The 25,711-nt window shown below is 44.1% G+C and overlaps 3 protein-coding genes and 1 pseudogene across 6 annotated transcripts in view; 2 read left to right on the top strand and 2 right to left on the bottom strand.

Moving 5' to 3' along the window:
• CANX (calnexin) overlaps positions 1-6,731 on the bottom strand; it is a 35,177-nt gene extending 28,446 nt beyond the window's left edge. The window contains exons 1-2 of one of the 2 annotated variants that reach the window (XM_067032233.1): positions 6,529-6,718; positions 6,161-6,226 (exon numbers count right to left, since the gene is read on the bottom strand). The gene's annotated coding sequence lies outside the window, so the exon portion shown is untranslated. Of the gene's footprint in view, positions 1-6,160; positions 6,227-6,528 lie in introns of both variants that reach the window. The other variant, XM_059060528.2, reaches the window with a different exon arrangement.
• HNRNPH1 (heterogeneous nuclear ribonucleoprotein H1) overlaps positions 1-25,711 on the top strand; it is a 264,799-nt gene that overhangs the window by 205,324 nt on the left and 33,764 nt on the right. The window lies entirely within an intron of this gene.
• Positions 9,303-9,867, bottom strand: LOC131755803 (large ribosomal subunit protein uL30-like; annotated as a pseudogene).
• CBY3 (chibby family member 3) lies at positions 17,612-25,520 on the top strand. The gene is made up of 2 exons (XM_067033315.1): positions 17,612-17,631; positions 24,833-25,520. Exons 1-2 carry the CDS (start codon positions 17,612-17,614, stop codon positions 25,518-25,520), a joined length of 708 nt encoding a protein of 235 aa, XP_066889416.1.

Raw genomic sequence — 25,711 nt, 5'->3', positions numbered from 1 at the left:
ATTAATCAAATGTTGGGGGTTTTGGGGGGATAATATCAAAATAAACTCATAACCTTTTATCTAACTAGGAAAAAATGCACATAGGTATGTTAGTACTACTTAACATTCTAGCTTGAGTATTTTCCTTCTATTAAAAAAAAGTCAAAAAAGTAAAAATTTCAAAAATGAATTAGTGTCATGATAAAATTGCCCATAGCTATGTACACAAGGGCATATAAAACCTGGAGAAATCTGAATAAGGTCTGTAGACTGTACCAGTGCAATTTTTTCCTAGTTTTGATATTTTACAATAGTTATCTATCTATACTACTATTGGGGGAAGCAGGGTGATGGGTACAAGAGACCTCTCTGTACTATTTTGCAACTTTCTGCGGGTCTATAATTATTTCAAAATTAAAAGCTTCTTTTAAAAAATTACTGGATTTGGGCTTCCCTGGTGGCGCAGTGGTTGAGAGTCCGCCTGCCGATGCAGGGGACACGGGTTCGTGCCGCGGTCTGGGAAGATCCCACATGCCGCGGAGTGGCTGGGCCCGTGAGCCATGGCCACAGAGCCTGTGCGTCCGGAGCCTGTGCTCCCCAAAGGGAGAGGCCACAACAGTGACAGGCCTGCGTACCGCAAAAAAAAAAAAAAAAAAAAATTACTGGATCAGTATAGATGGTTCTTTAGACTTGATCAAAGTTGTCTAGAAAACAGCTTTAAATTCTAAAGCATAGAAGTATAGAGGAAGACTCAGAAATGAGTTGGATTAGAAATATGAACCTCTTACTCCCTTCCAGTTAATAAGTGTTTTGTTTTTAGTAATAAAATATAATTATCAACCTATATCCAAGTCAGAGAAGCTCTACCCCCTGGGATCACATAAACAAATGTACACAAAGCCAAGAAAACAGAAGCTAAACATATGCACATTTGTAATATACATTTATAAATAATATAAATGATTTCTGACTTGCTTCTCAGTTTCCCAAGGACAGAGCAAACAGCCCAGTTCTCAAAATCTGAGTCAGAAGGATTCTTCAAGAGAAACTAATCTACTCACTTTTAATGTTTCAGTTCATTCTTTTAACTTTTCAAAGAGTGAATTTATCTTGAATTCTAGAGATGGAAGTTTTCTATTTTAAAAACTGATGATTCAGAAAATGAACTCCTTATACAAAAGGCAGTATGGTGTATGTGATGGTGTAAACTGTCAAGTCAGAGAAAGCTGGGTTCTAGTCTTTCCTGATCCTCTTTGTGGTCTTGGTCAGCTTATTGAATTTCCATGAGTCTTTTTTCCCTATTTTATAGTGTAGCTAGTAGTATTAGTGGCTTGAAGGCTTGCTGTGAAAATATAAAAAGCTAATACAAAGTCTTTCAGAGTCCAGTACTTCATAGGAGTTCCCAAATGGTTTGTTCTTTGATACAAAATTAGTACAACCACAGTGAATACATTTTCAATTCCCAGAATGGGCCAAAAGGTGTAACTGTGCGCATTCACCTCCTATATTTCAACAAAGCTGAATGATTTTATGTAACAAGAAACACAAGCTTTCCTCTGATTATATTCTATGATTTCATCTTTAACTCTTCCTTGCAACGGTGTATATACAATTACAGCATTTGGACAGGGAAATACCCGTTTATCTGTGATTTCCTTTTTTCCTGCTCTGCCACCAATTTTCTTTACGAATTCTCCCAAATTTAACTTATTTTTGGTTAATGATAATTCTGTTCTCAGCACACATTCTTAAAAAAGTCCGTATTATTTTACTATACACATTTAATAATGTACATGAGACTTCAACTGAACACAAAATATTCTATTTAACGGAAACAGACACATTCTGCATTGAATTTTAACAAATCCAAAATTGATCAACTTTAGGAATGGGCAAACGCTAAAGAAATATTACATTTGTCATCTCATTGGCAGAATCTTTATGCTCAGTAAGGGTCCATTTAGGAAAAAAATCTTTAAAACAAAGGGAGGCTCAAATTATTTTTAAATTAAATTTAAACTTTAATATTTTCAAGTTAGTCTAGTTTTTTTGCATCTATTTTCTTAAAAGATATCAGTCTACGGTTTTCTTATGAAGTCTTTGTCTGGTTTTGGTATCAGGGTAATATTGGCCTCACAGAATGAGTTGTGCTCTCTTGTATTTTTGGACGAGTTTGTGAAGGACTAGTGTTAATCCTTCCCTAAGTATTTGGTAGAATTCACCAATGAAGCCATTTGGTTCTGGGCTTTTCTTTGTGAGACTTTGTTTCTTAAAAGTACTTAGGAAATTTCACCTCTAATTCCTTGAATCCATGAGAAATTAGAAAGAGGAACAGAAGGAATCCCACAGAGGGATTATTTGCCTCTTAAGAGGGCTGAGGAAGTTCCTTTCTATTCCTAGTTTGTTGAGTGCTTCTATCATGAAAGGGTGTTGCACTTTATCAACTGCAATGATCATGCGGTTTTTGTCCTTTATTAATGCAGTATATTACATTCTTTACTATAGTTTGGTGAACCAACCTTACATTTCTGGGATAAATCCCACTTGGTTGTAGTGTATAATTCTTTTTTTTTTTTTTTAATTTTTAAATTTTATTTATTTACTTTTGGCTGCATTGGGTCTTCGCTGCTGCACGTGGGCTTTCTCTAGTTGCAGCAAGTGGAGGCTACACTTTGTTGCAGTGCACAGGCTTCTCATTGCAGAGCACAGGCTCTAGGTGCTCGGGCTTCAGCAGTTGTGGCACTCAGGCTCAGCAGTTGTGGCGCACGGACTTATTTGCTCCACAGCATGTGGGATCCTCCCAGACCAAGGCTCGAACCCATGTCCCCTGCATTGGCCGGCAGATTCTTAACCACTGCGCCACCAGGGAAGCCCTATAATTCTATATGTTGCTGGATCCCATTTGCTAGCATTCTGAGGATTTTTGCATCTATTTTCTTAAGGGATACTGTTCTATGTTTTTCTTTTCCTGTCTGGTTTTGGTATCATGGTAACATTGGCTTCATAGAATGGGTTGGGAAGTGTTCTCTCATCTATTTTTTAGAAGAGTTTGTGAAGGATTGGTGTTAAAACCATTTGGTTTGGGGCTTTCCTTTGTGGAATTTTACCTCTTAAAAGCAGTTAGGAAATTTCACCTCTAATTCCTTTGATCCATGAGAAATTAGAAAGAAGAACAGAAGTGGTCTAGCTGGTGTTCTAGGTTTTGGGGGGGGGATATTTTTTTTTTCGGCTACGCCGCACGGCTTGTGGGATCTTAGTCCCCAACCAAGGATCGAACCCCGGCCCCCTGCAGTGGAAGCACCAAGGCCTAACCACTCAACTGCCAGGGAACTCCCAAAAGTGATTTTTTTTTAAAAGGCAGTGTGTAATAAAAAATGAGGCAGTCTTTCTTCCATGTAGGCTATCCATTCATCTATTAATATGCCCTTTTATTTTATTTTTAAAATATTTATTTATTTATTTATTTTGGCTGCGCCAGGTCTTAGTTGCAGCACGCAGAATCTTCGCTGCGGCATGCAGGATCTTTTAGTTGCGGCATGCATGTGGGATCTAGTTCCCTGACCAAGGATCAAACCCGGGCTCCCTGCATTGGGAGCACAGAGTCTTAACCACTGGACCACCACGTAAGTCCCAATATACCCTTTAAAAATGTTAAGTCTTACCTTAGGTTGTCTAATTTAACCCTCAGAAGAACCCCAGGAAGTTCTATCATCCCCATGTGACACACGACAAAACTAAGGCTAAGAAAAGTTACATAAGCTGTCCAAGGTCACAGTTAAACATAGAATAGTGTTATGAGCAGGAACTCAGAAGTCACAATCCCTAATCAGCTACTTAATAACTTCAGTGCCTCAGTTTCTTCATCTCTAAAATGAGAATAACAACACTATGTACTTCTTAGGATTGTTATATAAACAAAATGCATGTTAAGTGTTTATGTCAGTACTTGGTTTACAGTAAATGCGACATTAGCAGTGATTTCTACTATTACTAGGTATTGCCCAGTGACACCATTTAACTTTTGATGGTTCTAAAACCCTGAGTTTTAAGGCAATAAGAAATGTGAAGTCTTAGATTGAAAAGGAACCACTTAAAAGGAATTTGATTCCAGTCACAGATAACTATTTTAATACTACTTTCTGTCCCTCTGATATTACTACATGTGCATCTAGTCAAAATATAGAAGCACGTAAAGGGGGAAAAAAGTACATAAAATTCAAAGTGGTCTTTTATTGTAAATGATCATCCACTTAAAAACAGATATATACTACCGCCTAGTTTACAGTTTTGAATTTTGCTTTTCACTGACAGAAACATTAAAATTATTTTTCCATAGCACTTCCTTTTCTCCTATAAACTAAGTAGGTTTAAGATGTGGATATGCAAAATGTTGAAGATTCTAAATTATTTAAAAAACAAAATTCTCCAAATAATTTTCCCAGCTCACAATTAAGCTTAATTTAAAGGCACATCTGTTTTGGTTAACAAAGCATTCAACCTGCACTTTACTGATAAAGTTCTACGGTAAGCTATATAGGTTATAACTATATTCAGGCACTTTTATTATTTCCTAGGAGTTGTTATGAGCTGCCAATTGTTCTATTTGCACAGTTCATTATGCCATTCATAAGTAATTTCATGTTCACCATCTTATTTGTCCCTCCTGGTAAGGTATCCAGGTCACTCTTCATTCCCATTTTAAAGAGGTGGAAACCAATGTACTTCATTAAGCTAGTTACCATGCTGGACCTGGAATTCAAGTCTCTTGAGCCTGCATTTAAGCTTACCAACTGTCACTTCATCCCCTTAAGCTATATCTCAGGGCAAAGTGAACTCTGTAACTGAAAGGATGCAAGAGCATGATTGCCAAAACTGCAGCAACAACTTCCGTCAAAATGTTTACCCCTCCAGGTCCTTGAAAGATAATGTGTGCTAGTTGAAACTGCCGAGTTAAGATAGTAAGGTAGGGAGGGATGCTAACACCCATTATCAGATAGGTCAGAAAATTTGTTTGTTGTGCGACACATTTACTCCAATACAAAGTTCATTGTGGCCATCTCATAATCCAGTCGTGTGTGTGTGTCCCCCCCCCCCCCCCCGCTTATTTGCTTGTGTACCCTGGGCGGTGAACAGAACTCCTCACACCATCTTTTACCTCCGCTCTAACTACAGCAAATGTACAATTCAGCAGTGATTTTATTCATGGCCCTTAAACAGCACTGTCAAAAGACTGAGATACAGAATGATTTTAAGATCAATACAGTTCCTTCCTTAAAAAAAACTAAAACAAAACAAATCAAATCCTCCCCCCAACCCACCAACTCTACTTATTAAAAAATTAAGCAAAATGTTCCATTTCCTAAATTAGAGGTAAAGAGCCTAACTGTGGCTCACCTTTGTCCTCCCAACCTTTTAATATTCAGCTCAGTTTAACTTCCTTCAGCCAGCATTCACTAGTGTCATGCCCAGCAGTTAATCCACTAAATCAGTTTTTTCCCCCTATCTCCATAAATGTGACTTTAGGTCCCAGGACTTAACCAACTCAAAAAGCAGGATGCTGGTGTAGTGGACCAACATCATTCAGACCATAACAATTTATTTCAACCGTTTATCAAGCACTTAAGAGTCTTTTTTATACACAATTTAATTCTAACAACTCCACCAGGTATTATATCCATTATTTGGAGAGAACTGGGGCACAAAGGGGAAGTAAACTGTCCAAGTTCACATAGCAACGAATTGCTGATGAAAGAGTTGAATCAGGGCTTAGCCTTAACTACACCAAATCTGCCTCAACAGTAATTCCAATGTGATCATAAAATTAATCGCATGACCTTGAGCCAATCATTCAGAACTCTGGGCCTCAGTTTCCTCCACTATAAAACTACCTGCCCACAAAGAGCTTTTGGGAGCTTTCCTGCTTTAAAAAATCCTGTGAATTTACTAGCTTACTTACTCACCATCCCCGAATAGATGTAAATGTTAGGACTGAAATTTTTCAACCACTGCGTGTTCTAGCACATTCTCCATACTCGTCAGGCTACCAGAGTCCAGTCTTCACTTTGTGGTTTTAATTTTCAAATACTGAACCTGGAATGCTAATCCTAAACATTCTCTCTCGGCCCACTATCACCCTTCCCCACTACTAGGGATACCGACTAGGCCCGGTCCTATTCCAGACCTTTACGCGATTACACCAGAACACCTCACAGCTTCACAAGCAGCCAACAACAGGCTTAAGAAAGCCCTAGAAGAAAAGCCAGAAAGAGAAGTTAGCTTTCCCAGAGGTCAAGAGAGGCTCTAGGGCACCTGCCACGCCTCCCGACCCCGCCGGCGCGACTTGGGCCTGGCTCCCCAACTCAGGCGGCCCAATTTCGGGCCTCGCCCCTCACGGCCCGAGCGTCCGCCTGGGCCTGAGCTCTAGAAACCCAGCCGGACCCCTCGGCCCCAGCCACGCCCGGCTCCTCGGGCCCTCGGCCGCGGCGCCGCGTACCCAGGCCCCCAGGGGTCCTCACAGGCCCGAAAACACGAGCAGGCCTCCCGTCTCACCTCGAGCCTCAGAGGGACCTCCGGCTGCGCCCGCGCCTCCTCCCGCCCGCACACCTGGCCCCGCGCTGCAGTAAAGACAGCGGCTGAGATAGCACAACCGTCACGTGCCGCAGAACCAAGAGGCCTTGACTGCCGCGACCGCCGCGCGAGCGAGCCCCACTGCACGAAGCCCAGCCCTGCGTCCGCCCCTCGCTCCTGAGTAGCTGCGGCCAGCGCTAGATCCCGCCCCCCCGCGCAAACTCCTGGATTCGGTTGGTCGATGAGACCATCGCTCTCTGCACTTTCCCATACGCCCCCTAGGGCTATTCTTCGTGGAGTGTGAGGATTGGCTGGGAGTGAGGCAGGAAGTGGCCGTTGGTTGGGCGGGAGGGAAGGGGTCGGGCTGCGGCGGAATGGAGTACCGCCCAGGGCGCGCGCCTTGAGGCGGGGCCGGCGGGGCCGGCTGGGCCGCCGTTCCTGTGCACTCTTCCACTCGTTCTTTACTGGGCCTGTTGCCTGGCGTTGCATCCCAGTCTCTGTGGTTCCGACCCCTCCTGGGCCTGGACCCGGGTCTCGGGGTCTGGCATCCTGTTTCCTTCTCTGGAGGGGCAAATGGCAGCTGGCAAGAAGGGGTGGGAAGTCCGATGAGATATCGGCAAGGGCCTGGTCCCCAACGCAGCGAGTGCGCGGCGCTGATGGAACCCGTCACGGCTCCCTAAATCTGGCCTGAGGTCGACTGCACCACGCTGTGTAACCAGGCGCCACCGTTCCTGCAGAGTCACTGCTCTGGGCCCAGCAGCCTGAGGCCACCCTGTTACCCAGCATCAAATACAGTCCAGAACACTACCCTCTAAGGTTATTTCAACGTTCAGTTTGTGATGTTTCCTTAGGTAACATTAGACATAGAGGGCACAAAGACACACTGACAACAGGATTGAAAGAAAAGGATGGTGCAATGGAAAAATTTCAAACACACCACAATTTTTGTAACTCACTTTCAGCACATCTTCAGTTTTCAGTACACTGAGAACCTCAGAAAATGGAAGTGGTCTATGGTTTTTCTGTACATTTATAGGTCCTGGTCTCTGTCTTCCAATTGTTTGGATACCCAAAGGCTGAATGCTAGGCTGGGAAAAACTAGACTCAGTAGGTGTATCAACTACCCCAGGAGCCAGCTTTATGCCCTCCTGCCATCTGGAAGGGAAAATGAGAAGTCAAGAGTTTGGTGTTTGCATGAGTTTAGTATTCTCCAACTCTCATCCCCCAAATTTGTGTTAAGAGCATTTGCTTCCTTTTTACGTGGGGAAGTGGATATTCGAGGCAAAATGATGTTCTGGATGTCACAGTTTCCAAACAATGAGCTTAAAATGTAGTTACAGGAACTGTATGTGAGCAAAAGAGCTACTGCAGCAAAGGTAACTGCTAAAAGATGGTGGTGCTAAAGAGAATTTAATGGGATTTTGAGTTGGGAGGAACTGCTTTCATCTAGAATGGACAGGGAAATAGGTAAGACTTGAGCTGGGCCTGGTAGTATATGCAGGATTTCTATAGGTGGAGACTTGGAGAAAGGCTTCTTTGGATGAGGGAATGGCATATGCAAAGGCAGGAAAATGGGTATTGTGTTTGGGGACACCATGTATGAGAGTATTTTGGCTGGAGAAATGTGTTCAAGAAAGTAATAGGAGATCGGTCAGCTCCAGAGTTGGGTTAGGACCTAGCCAAGGAGTCTGTAGGGAGATAGTTTAAATTCTAGGTTTGGGTTATGATTTAGATATTTAGGGAAGCTTTTTTTTGGGGGGGGGAGCCTCACCTCGTGGTATGCAGGATCCTAGTTCCCCAACTAGGGATTAAACCCAGCCCAGCAGTGAAAAAGCCAAGTCCTAACCACTGGACTGCCAGGGAATTCCCTAGGGAAGCATTATTTTTATATTATTCCAGGGTGCAGTGGATAAGAATCCGCCTGCCAATGCAGGGGACACAGGTTTTATCCTTGGTCCGGGAAGATCATATATGCTGAGGAGGAACTAAGCCTGTGCACCACAACTACTGAAGCCCACGTGCCTACAGCCCGTGCTCAACAAGAGAAGCCACCTCATGGAGAAGCCCGCACGCCGCCACTATGAGGCTGGTTAGGAAGCCACTTCTTTTTTTTGTTTTGTTTTGTTTTGCCGTACGCGGGCCTCTCACTGTTGTGGCCTCTCCCGTTGCGGAGCACAGGCTCCGGACACGCAGGCTCAGCGGCCATGGCTCACGGGCCCAGCCGCTCCGCTGCATGTGGGATCTTCCTGGACCGGGTCACGAACCTGTGTCCCCTGCATCGGCAGGTGGACTCTCAACCACTGTGCCACCAGGGAAGCCCTAGAAGCCACTTCTTGAAGTTGATTAAAGGGCAGAATTAGGGAATGACAGGGTGTATAGAAACAAAAGCATTAAATGTTGATGCTGAAGAATGCTCCACTGGATTCAGGAGGCTAGGGAAAGAGAAGAACCAAAGGCAACGATGAGAGTATGAGCCTGAGTGACTGGTGGTAAAGTATAGAGCCCCTAAAAAAAAGGGAATTCAGGTTTAGCTGATCCTGGGAATCCTGGGTCTTGGCCCAAGACAGAGCAGGACTGTAGGTCCTGCCAAGAATCTTGGAATGCTAGGGGTTTTTCTGCTAGAGCATAATGTTCTTAAGAAGAAGTTGAGGACAAATCCCTGCAGAATGAGTTTTTTGGTTTTTTTATAGTCTGAAATCAGTCACTGTTTATTAACTGACCAGATTACAAAAATAATCATAGTAGCCACACCTCAGTTCATCCATCTAATAAGCCTGTTAGATCTGTTGACCTGGGCCCTCCTGGAGAAGATAATTTGAAGGGCCACAGGAAGATGTGTTTTCCAACAGTATGGATCTCATGAATAAGATCCTCCATGTAGATGATGCCATATTTACCAAAGGATGGAGCAAAGTGTTATCTGTCAGGGCAATTCTCTTCTTGTTGATTTTGCCATAACAATAATTGTAGATGCATTCATTTTCTGACTTCAGGTTCAGGTACCCCCATGAAATATGTGGTTCCACAATCCTCAAGTGTTAACTGAAGCCTTGCTGAGCTTAACAAAGGTGCCGTTGAAGATCCAGTGAAAACGAAGAAGCTTGTAACACCTTTCAGATCTCTGGACTCACACCATTGATACCTGTGATCTGATGAGGAATGCCCATTTGGGTCCAGCAGGTACACCAAACTTGCCCGCTTTTCTTGTCATCCTTGCCATCTGAATCTCAGTTCTATCTGCCTATATTCCTTGTGACAGTGATTAGCTTTTTCATAGATAAGCTTCTTCCTTGCCTTTTGAAGCATCTTTTGGGCAAACTTCTTTCTCAGGCACTCGATCTCAGGCTCTGTAAAATCCCTCCACTTGTTTCTTAAGGCTTTTCCTTCTCTTCTACACCCACCATGGGTCCAGCTGGAAAAAGGCATAAGATCGTTTCTCGATAATGCAAAAGGTACTTGAGGTATTGGAGTGTTTCTTTAAAAGTAATAATCATTTTATAATTCTTAGATGTTGAACGTGTGGGAGATTGGGTTGAATGTACTTTGACCTTATAATCTGCAAGGTGGTTTTCAAAATAAATTATTTATATTCATTTAAAAATGCACATATTGGGGACTTCCCTGGTGGCACAGTGGTTGAGAGTCTGCCTGCCGATGCAGGGGACATGGGTTCGTGCCCTGGTCCGGGAAGATCCCACATGCCACGGAGCGGCTAGGCCCGTGAGCCATGGCTGCTGAGCCTGTGCATCTGGAGCCTGTGCTCTGCAACGGGAGAGGCCACAACAGTGAGGCCCGTGTACCGCAAAAAAAAAAAAAAAAAAGCCCATATGGGGACTTCCCTGGTGGTCCAGTGAGTAAGACTCTGCGCTCCCAATGCAGGGGGCCTGGGTTCGATTCCTGGCCGGGGAACTAGATCCCGCATGCATGCATGCCACAACTAAGAGTTTGTGTGCTGCAACTAAGAGTTCAAATGCTGCAACTAAGAAGCCCGCATGCTGCAACTAAAGATCCTGCATGCTGCAACGAAGATGCTGCATGCTGCAACTAAGACCCAGAGCAACCAATGAATAATTTTTTTTAAAAACTTAAAAAAATAGATAAAAATGCACATATGCTTTGGCCCAGCAATTCTACTCCTGGGAATATATCTGTATCTATATCTAGGTTTGATAGAATATTCACATGACGTACTTGTGTTTAAAAATATACACAGTGATGTGCATTGAAGCATTGTCTGTAGTATCCAAATCCTAGAAACAACCTAACCACCATCATAGAGAACTGGTTAAATAAAATATAGCTCATCCATATAATGGTTCTGCATTGGAAAGCATTCAGTGAACACATATGTGTATAGATATGATTGCCAAGATTTAGTGTTATGTGAAAAAGCACTGAGAAAAGTATGTTTCCTTTCATGTTGCAAAGGGAGCTATATTCTCATGGATATAAGCTTGGACAAACAAGCTTTCTGGAAAGATGCATGAGAAACTGCTAAGAGTGGTTGATGCCCAAGAGGTGGCTAAGACTTTGGAAATGGAAAGGAGATATTTTATAATGTGTATGTTATTTTTTCAATAAGTAATCAAATTTCTGCTTTTGTGCTTAGATTTTCAAAAAAGATAGAATATATATTAAAAACCCACCATAGGGCTTCCCTGGTGGCGCAGTGGTTAAGAATCCGCCTGCCAATGCAGGGGACACGGGTTCGAGCCCTGGTCTGGGAAGATCCCACATGCCACAGAGCAACTAAGCCCGTGCACCACAACTACTGAGCCTGCGCTCTAGAGCCTGCGAGCCACAACTACTGAGCCCGCAAGCCTACAGCCCATTCTGAACAACAAGAGAAGCCACCGCAGTGAGAAGCCTGAGCACCGCAACAAAGAGTAGCCCCCACTCATTGTGACTAGAGAAAGCCCATGCACAGCAATGAAGACCCAACACAGCCACAAATAAATAAATAATTTTTTTAAAAAATAGTAATCTTTTGATATTCCGACTACCTGGTTTTTGTTGCAAAACCCCCTATATATCTTGACTCCTACCTTACCTCTTTGGCAGTCCCTCTGAGCTATCTGAGAGGCTATCCCCTGGGCTTAAGTCCTCAGCAAGCCCACCAAGTAAAACATAATTCTCAACTTTTAGGTTGTGCAATTTTTTTTTTTTTCAGTCAATAGACTGCTCTTCAGCCACTGTCGCTGGACCTCCTTGTAACTCCTCCTGGGTTCAGATCTCCTGTTTCCTCAACTCCTAGACCCCACATTTTAAAAAATCAACTTTATTTTACAGTTCCATGATTTTGGTAATGTACAGCACATACCATGTAACCACTACATAATGAAGATATAGAACATTTCCATTACCCCATAAGTTTCCTATGAAGTTCTTTCTTTTCCCCCCAACACCAAATATGTGTTCTCTTCTGACACCACTTCTGTCAGTTCAATTCAATTTTGACACTAACTACCCAGTTAGTCTCAGACACCACAGGTTTAGAGGCTAAGACTGCCCCCACATCAGATGCCCAGCTTCAAATGAAGTGCACAGGCTACCCACATGTCTGCTTGACCAGCTACAAATTTGGGGTTTCCCATGACCCCCTCCTTCAGGTTCAGTAATTCAAGAGAATAACTCACAGAACTCAGGAAAGTGCTTTACTTGCTATCACAGGTTTACTTAAAAAGCTACAACTCAGGAACAAATGGAAAAATGCATAGGGCAAGGTATGGGTGTGTATGTGTGTGAATGTGCAGAGCTTCTATACTCTCTCTGGGCGTGCAACCTCCCAGCACCTGCATGTGTTGACCAAGCTGCAAGCTCTCTGAATACCATGATTTAGGAGATTTTATGGAGGTTCCATTAGTAGGCACGATGGATAAATCGTTGACCATTGGTGATTGTACTCAATCTCCAGTCCCTCTTCCCTTCCTAAAGGTCAGAAGTGGAGCTGAGGGGCTTCCCTGGTGGTGCAGTGGTTGAGAGTCAGCCTGCCGATGCAGGAGACATGGGTTCGTGCCCCAGTCCGGGAAGATCCCACATGCAGCAGAGCGGCTGGGCCCGTGAGCCATGGCTGCCGAGCCTGCGCTCCGCAACGGGAGAGGCCACGGCAGTGAGAGGCCCGCGTACCGAAAAAAAAAAGAAGTGGAGCTGAAAATCCTACTCCTCTAAATCACTTGGTTTGGTTTCTCTAGCACCCTTATCCTGAACTGATCAAGGGGCCCAGCAATAATCACCTGATTAGCATAAACTCAGGTGTTGTTGGAAGGGGACATCATCATAATGATATGAATGATGATATGATATTCATAATGATATGAATAACAAAAGGCACTCATCACTCAGGAAATGCCAAGGGTTTTAGAAGCTCTGTGCCAGGAACCCAGAATAAAGACCAAATGTATTTTTAATTATACCACAGTTTCCTCACATCCATTCCCATTCCATCCCCACCACCAGCATCAGGCAAAAAATTGATCTGCTTTCTGTTACTATAGAAAAGACTGGTCATTTCTAGAGCTTAATATAAATGCAATTATATAGTATATAGTGTTTTGTACCTGGCTTATTTCACTCGTATTGTTTTGAGATCCTCATCTGTGTTGTAAAGTGTATCAGTAATTTGTTGCTTTTAATTGCCGAGTAGTCTATTGTACAAGTATGCCACAGTTTGTTTATCCATTAACCAGGTAATAAGACAACTGGGCTGTTCCCAATTTTTGGCTATATGATATAAAACTGCTATGGACATGGTATACCACTCTTTGTATAGACATATATTTTATTTTTCCCTTAAAACCCAACATTTTGGGGCTTCCCTGGTGGCGCAGTGGTTGAGAATCCGCCTGCCGATGCAGGGGACACGGGTTGGAGCCCTGGTCCAGGAAGATCCCACATGCCGCGGAGCAACTAAGCCCATGCACCACAACTACTGAGCCTGTGCTCTAGAGCCCGTGAGCCACAACTACTGAGCCCGTGTGCCACAACTACTGAAGCCCACGTGCCTAGAGCCCATGCTCCGCAACAAGAGAAGCCACTGCAATGAGAAACCTGTGCACCGCAACAAAAAGTAGCCCGTTTACTGCAATTAGAGAAAGCCAGCGCGCAGCAGTGAATACTCTATGCAGCCTAATTAATTAATTAATTATTTTTTTTAAAAAAAAGAATAACTCCATCACCAAAAAGTTCCTTTGTGCCTATTTGCAGTCAACTCCCAACCAACCCAAGGCAACCATAGAACTGCTTTCTCCCGCTATTGATCTCCCTTTTCTAGATATTTCACATAAATGGAATCATTATCTGACTTCTTTCACTTAGCATAATGTTTTTGCACTTCATTCATGTTGTAGCATGTATCAAGAATTGATTCTTTTTCCATTATTGAATGATATTACATTGCATAGATATACATTTTGTTTATCCGTGGCTACGCCGTGCAGCTTCCAGGGATTGAACCCAGGCCAGGGCAGTGAAAGCACCGAATCCTAACTACTGGACCACCAGGAACTCCCTGTATACAAGTCTTCATATGGACATGTTTCCATTTAAGTAGTACAATTGCTGACTTGTATGCTAAGTTTATGTTTAACTGTTTGACACTACTAAATTGTTTTCCAAATTGGCTGCTGATTTTACATTTCCCATGTAGGAGGATTTCAGTTTCTCCACATCATCGCCAATAGCCATTTTAGTAGATATAGAGTAGTATCTCACTGTGGTTTGCTTCAGATTCAGTGAGCCCCCTCTGGCAGTAAAGCTGTTGGTTTGTGCAGCCTCCCCAATTCTGGGACAGCTAGCTTGCTGACCAAGCTGGGGGAATGTTAGCAGCCTCAGACAAGAATGCCACAGACTCTCACTGTTCTAACCAGAGTTCAGAAGTTTTTCATGCATAAATGCGTCTCAATTTCTCATTTACTTTTGGTCAATTTCCAGAGCCCTAAATCTTAAAAAAAACCTTTTTTTCCAGTTTCATGATTGTTTTCTGGGGAGAAAATCTGCTGACTACTTTTGGTTGAAGATTTTTTTCTCTGTATGTTTTCGCTGTTTCCTGTCAGCTGTTTTCTGTTTGCTTGCCTTGGTCTCTATGTTTTACATTGCAAGGGTTTTTTTTTGTTTTGTTTTTGTTGTTTTTGTTTTTTGCCTTGTCTGCACATTGGAATTACCTGGAAAGCTTTTAAAATCCTAGTGCCCAAGCTGCACCCCCAGAACATTACCTCAGAATCTCTGGGGGAGGGCCCAGCCATCTGAGAATCAAAATAATTAAATGAACTATAAACCACTGTAAAAGAGAACTGTAAACAAATTTTTAAAAGGAAAAGAAAAATAGAATTAATAAGTCTGTACCTATAAAGAAAAAACTTACACTCCTGTGTTCGTTTTTTAAAAATAAATTTATTATTTATTTATTTATTTTTGGCCGCGTTGGGTCTTCATTGCTGCGCGTGGGCTTTTCTTTAGTTGCAGCAAGTGGGGGCTACTCGTGGTTGCGGTGCACGGGCTTCTCATTGTGGTGGCTTCTCTTGTTGCAGAGCACGGGCTCTAGGCACGTGGGCTTCAGGAGTTGTGGCTCGCAGCCTCTAGAGCGCAGGCTCAGTAGTTGTGGCGCACGGGCTTAGTTGCTCCGCGGCATGTGGGCTCTTCCCGGACCAGGGCTCGAACCTGTGTGCCCTGTATTGACAGGCGGATTCTTAACCACTGCACCACCAGGGAAGTCCCCCACCTGTGTTTCTTCTTTACTGTCACGCTACTACCACATTCACATCACTTCCTACACCAGATGTGTGGGAGTTTTCCCCATGCCAAGCAATTCTGTGACACCAGCTGGGTGTCCTACCACTTAATTCTGATACTAGCTACCTGGAGATAGCTAGTGTCAGATCCCACAGGTTAAGGGCTTAGTTCTGTAAGACTGACCCCACTTCAGATGCTAATCACAAGAACTGGATCCTCAGCTTACCTGCAATTTCTGTCCGACTTGGCTATAAATCAGAGGTTTCCATGACTTCCTCCCCCTTGGCTTCGATTATTTGCTAGAACAGCTCACAGAATTCAGAGAAACACTTACATGTATCAGTTTATTAAAGGATATGATAAAGGATACTGATGAGCAGCGAGATGAAGAGATACACAAGGCGAGGTCCGGGAGGGTCCCAAGCACAAACTTCTGTACCCGTGGAGCTGGATGTGTCACCCTCCCAGTACATGGCTGTGTTCACCGATCTGGAAACTTTCTGAAACCAGTACTTAGGGGATTTTCATGGGAACAGGATCAATCATTAACTCAATTTCCAACCCCTCTCCCCTTTGCAGAATGGGAGAGGGGAGGAGGGGCTGAAAGTCCCAAGTGTCCAGTCATGGCTCTGTCTTTCTGGTGAACAGCTCCTATCCAGGAGCCCACCATAAGTCACTTCATTAGACCAAAAGACACTGCTATAACTCAGGAAATTCTGAGGGATTTAGAAACTGTCAGGAACAGGGGTCAAAGACCAAATATGAGAACAAAATATGTGCCTAGTGCTCTTAACACCTAGGAAATTACAAGGGTTTTAGGAACTCTGTGCCGGGAACTGGAGGTGGAGATTTTTTTTTTTTTCTTTTTTTTTTCTCTATTATCTCACCATACCAGCAGAGGAGAAAGAAGATCTCTTGCTTAGAGAAGAATGCTGAGGGCCGACTGATAAGTATAAAGTGAGTGCCAGTGTTGGAAAAGCATAATTTGGCAATCATAAAGATTGGATCAGGCAAGAGTCACCAGTGGATGGTAACTTTAGTGGGAATTTTGAGGAACAGGACATTTAAATGGTCTTAAAAGTGTCTGCCCACAGTAGGGAAGGTTCCTTTGCAACACTTAAATGCAATACCTATCCCTAGATGGGATCCTGTACTAGAGGGAAAAAATGCTATAAAGGACATTCTTAGTAAACTGACAAAATTGAAATATGGATGGTTGTATTATATCAACGTAAATTCACAAGGTTGATAACTGTACTGTGGTTATGTAAGAGAATACACATTGAAGTATTTAGGGCAAAGGACTATGATGCATGTAAAAGGTTCAGAAATGATCAAGGAAATAGGGTAAAATGCTGAGTGTAGGGGAATCTAGATAAAGGGTATACTGGTGTTCCTTGAACAATTTTTATTAAAAAAAATTTTTTTTTCCTTGCACAATTTTTAAATTTACAACTTAAAAAAAAAAAAGCCAGGGGAGTTCCCTGGTGGTCTAGTAGTTAGGATTTGGCACTTTCACTGCTGTGGCCAGGGTTCAATCCCTGGTCAGGGAACTGAACTGAGATCCTGCAAGCCACGCAGCGAGTGTGGCAAAAAAACAAAAAAGGTCAGGCTCTCACAATTCAAGACAATTGTTCAGAGTTGTTCAGATCCTATAGAGCCTATTTTGGAAGTTAGAAGCCCCCAAATAATTCTGTTTTCTGCAGAAAGCCTCAGATTTTCATTTAAATGATGACAGGTACCTGTATAAAAAGGAATATTCAGGACAACTATATATGGGCTAATCAAAATATTAACCCACCACCCATTCTTGTTTAAATGTCTATAAACATAAACCTACCATACATTCATTTATTTACAGCTGTTATACAAATATAAAACCACAATAAATTTATAAATTACCTATAAAGCATTTAAATTAACATTTCAATAGGACAACAAAAAATGTTTTCTGCTGAAAATAAGTGCTATTTGACCTGTGATCTGCTCCCAGTGCCCTGAGGCAGATGTTTCCAAATTCAGCTGGCACACACTCTGTACTGTGCCATGATGCACATTCTAAGTCCACTTTTCACTCTTCAGAAGACTTTGAAATCTTCCATTCTCAGGGGAACTCAGTGCTCTCATGCCTGTCTGCTTACCTTCCCCTTTAGTTAGCCAACACCACTCAAACCCAGGTGCAGACTCTCAGGTTCCAGGGCGCTTCCTGGTGGTTATCTAGAGTAGATAGAACATCATCAACACTTTTTTTCTGTTACTTTTTGAAACAAAATTTAAACATTTTCTATAGAGTATTGCAAATTCCAAAGAACATGCATGTTACTAATTTTAAGGCAAAATGGCTTGGGAGCAGCATGGGTATGACAGAGGAAGCAACAGCAACCCTTAGACCACCACTGTGGTCAGCCCTCATGCTGCATCCCACCCCTGCTGAAACCACCAAGCCCAAGAGGAAGGCTGAAGGAGAAACTAAAGAAGAAAAAGCCCAAGGGAAGGATGAACCACATAGGGGATGGGCATCCTTTCATGCATCCTAAAAAGGCACCGTGCAGAAAATGGAAGTACTGGGTGAAGCGTGTGCATTTTGTATAACTATGTTCTTCTTGTGTTCCGTACTACTTGAATTACTGTTTTTATCAGGTCTTATACAAATGCAAATATTTGGGTTTTTAAAAAATACTATGTTAGCACAGAGAACCCCTCATTGTTTCAGGGAAGGTTAAATATCAACAACAAATTATCTTAGAAGCTGGATTGAAATGGTCATGAGGGTAAACAGGATTTTGCTTCCTTGGTTTTGGAACTATTCCTCTTGGTTGCCAAGAGAAGGGATCCACTGACATTTACAGCCACTGTGGCTGTGAAGAAATGAAAATTCTTTTTTTTTTTGGCGGTACGCGGGCCTCTCACTGTTGTGGCCTCTCTCTCTCCCGTTGCGGAGCACAGGCTCCGGACACGCAGGCTCGAGCGGCCGTGGCTCACGGGCCCCACCGCTCTGAGGCATGTGGGATCTTCCCGGACTGGGGCACGAACCCGCGTCCCCAGCATCAGCGGGCGGATTCTCAACCACTGCGCCACCAGGGAGGCCCTGAAAATTTTTTTTAAAGTCCTCTCTCCTTTCCTCTGTGCCATCAGAATGAGCTTTACGTCCTTAAACTCAGACCTGTTGGGATCTGGCACTCCTTTCCTCACAGGCTCCAAATCTGGTCTTTTCAGTGACATTTAGACGGAGTCCCTCAAAGGAGCCAGGAACCATTGTTATTGACTGTGCATTTTTAAATTCTAGTTTTCGGGACTTCCCTGGCGGTCCAGTGGTTGGGACTCTGCGCTTCCACTTCAGGGGTCATGGGTTTGATCACTGTTAGGGGAACTGGGATCCTGCATGCTGCACCATGCAGCAAAAAAAAAAAACCCCAAAAACACAAAAACTAGTTTTCATTAAATTTCCTCAAAATCAAGGTCTGTTTGTGAAAGGAGTTAACATGTTAAGTGGGAATTATTCCTCCTCTAAACTTTTCCTTTTCAAATCATCAAAAAAGACTTCCTTGGGTTTTGTAGCTTTTCCTCTTTTATAGACCATGGAAATAGGGAAATTGAAAGTTGCTGAATACCATTCCTGATGATCACTCAGGACCTTCCTGACATGTCATAAGTGTTAATGAAAAGTAGCTTTAATAACATAGACACAATTGGGGGTGGTGGTGGAAGAGGGAGTGAGAGAGAGAAGGCGAATGTGTGATTGGCTGGGTTAAAATATTCCTGGGCTCTGATTCCATGTCCATTAGACAACCTTCTGAGGGCTGATTCAAGCTTATCCTGATGATAAGAGAGAGCTTTGAACAGTGAGCATAAAGGTTTATTTGCGGAAACTGACATTCTAATTCTAAAATTAGGATAGAAATTCAATTACATGGAATTGAAATTATATGAAAACTCCAAGGACCTAGAAAACCAAAGCATTCTTAAAAAAATTGTTTGAAGATTTACATTACCAGATAGACTTACTGTAAGCTACAACAATTAAGAAAATATGGTATTGGTACAAGAATAAAAAGAATAAAGAGAATAGAGCCCAGAAACAGTCATACATACACAGTCACATGAAGAACAATAAAGACACAACTGCAAATAGTGGGGAAAGGCTAGTCTTTATAAATGGTGTTGGGTCAACTTGACAACCATATGAAAAGCACACTATCAACAAAAATTAACTCAAAATAGAACATAAGATGTAAAGCTAAAATGGTGAAACTTTTAGTTTGGCAAAGCATTCTTTAATATGACATGAAAATCATGACCTTTTGAGGGTCAAAGTAAAAATTGATAAATTGGACTTTATTAAAAACTTTTGCTTTAATCGGCAAGCCATAGACTGGGAAAAAAATATTTGCAAAACTATCTGACAAAGGACTTTTATCTAGCATTAAAGAACTTACACTCAACAAGACAAACAATCCAGTTAAAAAAAAAAAAAAAAGGTCAAAAGACAAGAACAACTTCAGCAACAAGGGTAACAAATAAGCACATGAAAAGACACTCAACATTATTAGCCAACAGAGAAATGAAATCAAAATCACAATTTAGACACACCCACTAGAATAACTAAAATTAAAAAAAATAAACTTATTTTATTTATTTATTGGCTGCATTGGGTCTTCGTTGCTGCATGCAGGCTTTCTCTAGTTGCAGCGAGTGGGGGCTCCTCTTCGTTGCAGTGTGTTCAGTCTTCTCGTTGTGGTGGCTTCATTTGTTGCAGAGCACAGGCTCTAGGCGTGCGGGCTTCAGTAGTTGTGGTGCACGGGCTTAGTTGCTCCGTGGCATGTGGGATCTTCCCGGACTAGGGCTTGAACCTGTGTCCCCTGCATTGGCAGGCGGATTCTTAACCACTGCGCCATCAGGGAAGCCCACAGAATAACTAAAATTAAAAGGGCTCTTCATGACATTTTTTTTTCTTAAATTCCATATATATGTGTTAGCATAGGGTATTTGTTTTTCTCCTTCTGACTTACTTCACTCTGTATGAAAAGCCTAGGGGTAGGACAGGAATAAAACACAGATCTACTAGAGCATGGCCTTGAGGATATGGGGAGGGGGAAGGGTAAGCTGTGACGAAGTGAGAGAGTGGCATGGACATATATACACTACCAAACGTAAAATAGACAGTTAGTGGGAAGCAGCCGCATGGCACAGGGAGATCAGCTAGGTGGTTTTGTGACCACCTAGAGGGGTGGGATAGGGAGGATGGGAGGAAGATGCAAGAGGGAGGAGATATGGGAACATATGTATATGTATAACTGATTCACTTTGTTGTAAAGCAGAAACTAACACATCATTGTAAAGCAATTATACTCCAATAAAGATGTTTAAAAAAATAAAAAAATAAAAAGAGATGGAAATCAAACTAGTACATATCATTTATATATATTAGAAGTTCTGGAAAAGAATTCAGTGTAGGAGACAGAATTAGATGTAGTTTCAGGATTGCCAAGTTGATTGACCATTGATTGACAATTGATAACAGATATAATTAAATTTCACAAAATATAAAAAAACAAACAAAAAAATAAATAAAAGGGCTTACCATACTAAGTGTTGGCAAGTATGTGGAGGAACAAGAACAGAAACTCTTTCAATGACGGTAGGGATATGGTACAATCATTTTGGAAAAACCTTGGTAACTTCATAAAAAGGTAAATACACCTACCATATTACCCAGCCATTCTACTCCTAGGTATTTATTCAAGAGAAATTAAAGCACATGGCCACATAACGAGTAGTAAGTACACAGATGTTTATAGCAGCTGTATTTGTAATAGCCCTCCAAATGGAAACAACCCAAATTTCCATCAACAGGTGAATGGAAAAACAAATTGTGGTATTTCCATACAGTGGAATACTACTCACCAAAAAAGGAAAGAATTTTGTTAATAAATGCGACAACATGAATGAATTTCAACTTCAAACAATTATGCTGCAAGAAGCCAGTGCAGGGACTTCCCTGGTGGCGCAGTGGTTAAGAATACGCCTGCCGATGTAGGGAACACAGGTTCAAGCCTCAGTCCGAGAAGATCCCACTTGCTGCGGAGCAACTAAGTCCGTGAGCCACAACTACTGAGGCTGTGCTCTAGAGCCCACGAACCACAACTACTGAGCCCGCGTGCCACAACTACCGAGCCCGCGTGCCTAGAGCTGGTGCTCCGCAACGAGAAGCCACCGCAATGAGAAGCCCACGTACCACAACGAAGAGTAGCCCCCGCTCACCACAACTAGAGAAAAGCCCACCTGCAGCAACGAAGACCCAAGGCAGCCAAAAATAAATAAATTTATTTTTTTTAAAAGCCAGTGCAAAAAAAAAAAAAGGTACATACTAAATAATTCTATTTATATAAAATTCTAGAAAATTCAAACTAATCTATATAGTGATGGGAGCAGAGGAAACTTCCGAAGGTAATGTGTATCTTCATTATCTTGATTTTGATTATGATTTCTTAAATCAAATTATCCAAACAGGGCTTCCCTGGTGGCGCAGTGGTTGAGAGTCCGCCTGCCGATGCAGGGGACGCGGGTTCGTGCCCCGGTCCGGGAAGATCCCACATGCCGCGGAGCGGCTGGGCCCGTGAGCCATGGCCGCTGAGCCTGCGCGTCCGGAGCCTGTGCTCCGCAATGGGAGAGGCCACAACAGTGAGAGGCCCGCGTACCGCAAAAAAAAAAAAAAAAAAAAAAAAAAAAATTATCCAAACATATCGAAGTGTACATTATAAATACTGAATATATGTAGTTTATTGTGTCAATTATACCTCAATAAAACTGTTACAGAAAAAGGTTTCCCAGAAGGTGGCACTACCACTTGGCTCTGCCCTATGTTGTGAGCTCCCTGGAGCTAGGTGACCCCTTCTAGAGCCATCAGGATGCTGGATTAACTGGGAGGCCCCTGCAAGAGACCCTTGGGGTCAGGAAAGCCAAGTAAACGTGATGGCAATTGATCGGGTGTGGTTGGCGAGTAGGGGTGACTTCATTTCCTTCCACAGCTTGACACAGCACTTGTCCTTCAAACAAGCCCAACTCCTTTGTACCTCTAGCCCATATTCAGTCTCTCATCATTCAAGTCTTAGTATCAATATCAAGTGCCTTCATTGAGTGCCAGGTCTAAATTGGTTCCTACCCCACATTTTGTCCTAAAGTCACTTTCTGTATTACTCTACTTTCTTCATGGCATGTATCACAATCAGAAATTCTTATTCATTTAGTTATTTCCTTTCATTTTTTAAAAAAAATATTTATTTGTATTTCTGGCTGCTTTGGGTCTTCGTTGCTGCGCACGGGCTTTCTCTAGTTGCAGTGCGCGGGCTTCTCATTGCGGTGGCTTCTCTTGTTGCGGAACCCAGGCTCTAGGCATGCGGGCTCAGCAGTTGTGGTTCGCGGGCTCTAGATCACAGGCTCAGTAGTTGTTGCACACAGGCTAAGTTGCTCCACAGCATGTGGGATCTTCCCGGACCAGGGCTCCAACCCATGTCCCCTGCATTGGCAGGCGGATTCTTAACCACTGTGCCACCAGGGAAGCCCTATTTCCTTTCATTTTTATTATCTATTCTCTTCCTCCCTCTTTTATGCTGTTGACGTCCTACAAATCCCTTTACTGGGGGTGCACCCACCCCATAGGTGCCTTAAATGTTGGCTGACAACTCACAGTTGCCCCTGACAATGACTGACTGAAATGAGGGCTGGGTGGGGGAGAAGGGCACAAAAGATTGGCTCTCTTGCAGTAAGGAGACCTAACTCTGGCACAATTTCTACAGTTCCCCGTGGGATCTGGCTAGAGCTAGTCTCCACCTGAGGCCACATTCCTGTTTAGCTTTAGCTCTTTTCCCTGCCCTGTCCTGCTTCCCTTACTCCCTTCTCCCAAGAACACTTCCCCGGTAAATCCCTCAATAATTCTCATCTGAGGCTCTGCTTCTAGGAAACCTGACCCATGACACCCTTGATTAGCTTCATGAGGGACTATTTTGTTCAATCCCCTAGAACAAATTCCTATTTTAGGCTCTGCTTATAACCTTCTCCCCCTTAAGAATGATAGCTTGATGATGGAAGATCTTCCTCATGTTGGAAGAACAGTGTCTGGAACACAGAAGGCACTCAATAAGTGTACTGAATGAATACAGGGGAGAGCCCAGGGGTCTGTTTTATAGCTTAGCTGATCTGGCCTAGAGGCATTGTGAGTCATAGCTGGTAGACAGCAACTGAGTGGTTCAGAGATAGGGCCAGGCCTGGGACAGCAGCTTGACACCTCCAACACATCCTCCAGGTGAGGTACAACATGTGAGGATTATTGGGGAAGGATCCTCTGGAAAGATGCAACCTCAAGGGTGGGCCGGGTTCTAGCCTTGGGCTTCCAAGAGACATGTCCCTGAGCCAGATCTAGGGGATAGTACTGCCCAGCTATGTGTGAGGAGTAAGTGTGTGTTGAATTAATGAAGGCATGACAGAGGGAACCCTACCCCAGGGTTCCTTCTCTTTTCACTCTCCATAGGGAGAAGAGGAATTCAAAAGAAAGCACTGTTTTCTTTCTCACACAACAGAATCAGCACATACAGGAATGGGGGGAGAAGGACATATCTGTCCTTCTGTATGTATGGGACATATCTGTTATCTGGACTTTAGCTTCCTTGAGCATGTAGTCTGCTTGGGATACAAGTCACGTCTAGTCTGCACAACCCCTGTTGGCTCAAGCCCTAAGCATAGATCCTAGCCCATGGCACATGCCCCTACTGGACTGACCACACAAGACTGTGATCTACACGCACACATCTGGCTTCCCAGCTGGACCAGGAGCATCTTAAGGGCAGGAATAGGCTGTGCTGGCACCCTCTACCCAGACCAGGGCCTGGCACAAAGCAGGTGCCAGTCAGTCAAGGTTGTAAAATAACTGAATGACGAGGGCAGTAATGCTGTTGGGTATGCTAGACGACCACCAGATACTTTTCAAAATGTAGATCCAGCCCTGGCTTCACAATGCTTCAGTAGCGCCCTCTAACCCACAGAAGGAAGTCTAAACTTTTAGTGCCCTGGTCCCCCTTTCCAGCTTCCTCTTCCGCTATTTCCAGCTCAATACCCTATACCAATCCTCCCCCAAGCTCTTCCTCACAGGTACAACATTCGAGCCTTGCCTAGCTCTTCACTCTGCCTAGAGGCTCTCCCTTATCCACGCCCAATCTACCTATCAAATTCCTGTGCATCTTTTAAGTACCTACTTGTCTCTGCTATCATTCCTTCCTCCCTTAAAGGCCTATTAACCCCTTCCTACAGCCACCCAGCACTCAGAGAGCAGGGTTCTGGTCCTTCACCTGCCTATCTATCCCCAAAGCCTGACAGAGTAGTCTTTGGAGAAGGGGGTTTTGGGTAGACTGCTGCTAGTGCGAGTGTGCAGGGATGGACTCCTCAGTCGCCAGCAGCTGGTTAACCCTGAGCGCCAGCTGCGGGCCTGAGCCCTGCCCACCAGGCCTCGCGGTTTGAGGGGGCAGCTCGTCCAAGCAGGGTGCTCACCCAGACTCTTGCTCCCCAGCAGTGTCCCTGGCTCGCCTTTATCATTCTGGACATTGAGGCTTGAGAGGCAATGGAGCAGCCTGGGTCGCCCGCGTCCTCGAGGATCTGCTCCGGGTATCCGTGCGCCTGACGAGGCCCGCCCAGCCCTTGCCCTGGAGGCCTTCGGGTGCCCGTCCTCGGGCCATGAGAACAGCCTGTGGGAGCAGCTGCGGCAGTTCTGGGCCCACCATTTCTCGCGGCGCTTCTCGCCGCGGCGGCCTCCGCTGCGCCGCATCTCCTCCATGTCCACCTTCCACCTGCTGGACCACCAGACGCGCCAGGCAGAGCTAGGCCTCAGCTACGGCACGCCGCGCACGCGCCTCAGCGACAAGGCCTTCGTGTTCCGCGCCGGCCGGTGGACCGCGGAGGGCCAGCCGGTGCGGTCGCGGCCGCAGCTGCCCTCCCCGATCACCTCGGGCTGGAAGGCGCAGGTGCAGCGGATCAAGAGCCAGGTGCTGCTGGAAGAGAACAACTACCTGAAGCTGCAGCAGGAACTTCTCATGGACATGTTGACGGAGACCACAGCGCGCATGCACCTGTTGGAAAAGAAGACAGAACACGAGGCAACCACTGCCGCTGCGGCGCGCGCCTGCCAGAAGAAGATGCGCAAGCGCGAAGGCGCGTGCGGCGTGCTCCTCATCGAGCCGCGGGCTCCAGAGTTGCGGTGACGCAATAAAACCGGTGCGGCGCATGCGCACCTCGCTCCTCATTTTAGGCCCGGGCGCGTTCCTGTGGCGGTCAGGGCTGGGCTCCGGGTTCGCTGGGGGTCCGCTGCGCGCCTCCAGGGACCATCACTCTGGGCCTGGTGTGGAGGGGAGACTCAGTCAGCAGCCCGTCTCGGGCGGGTGCGATAGGGCGG

This window comes from Kogia breviceps, chromosome 4 (genome assembly GCF_026419965.1).
Source record: "Kogia breviceps isolate mKogBre1 chromosome 4, mKogBre1 haplotype 1, whole genome shotgun sequence".
Classification (NCBI taxonomy): Eukaryota; Metazoa; Chordata; class Mammalia; order Artiodactyla; family Physeteridae; genus Kogia; species Kogia breviceps.
Note: the sequence above shows the minus strand (reverse complement) of the source record. Positions and strands in the feature narration are given on the sequence as shown.

Bases quoted from the DNA above. Each gene is read 5' to 3' on its own strand.
- CBY3 (XM_067033315.1), top strand. From the start codon at position 17,612: ATGGCTTGGGAGCAGCATGG. The intron at 17,632-24,832 runs GTATGACAGAGG...CTTGCTCCCCAG, and splicing joins ATGGCTTGGGAGCAGCATGG to CAGTGTCCCTGGCTCGCCTT.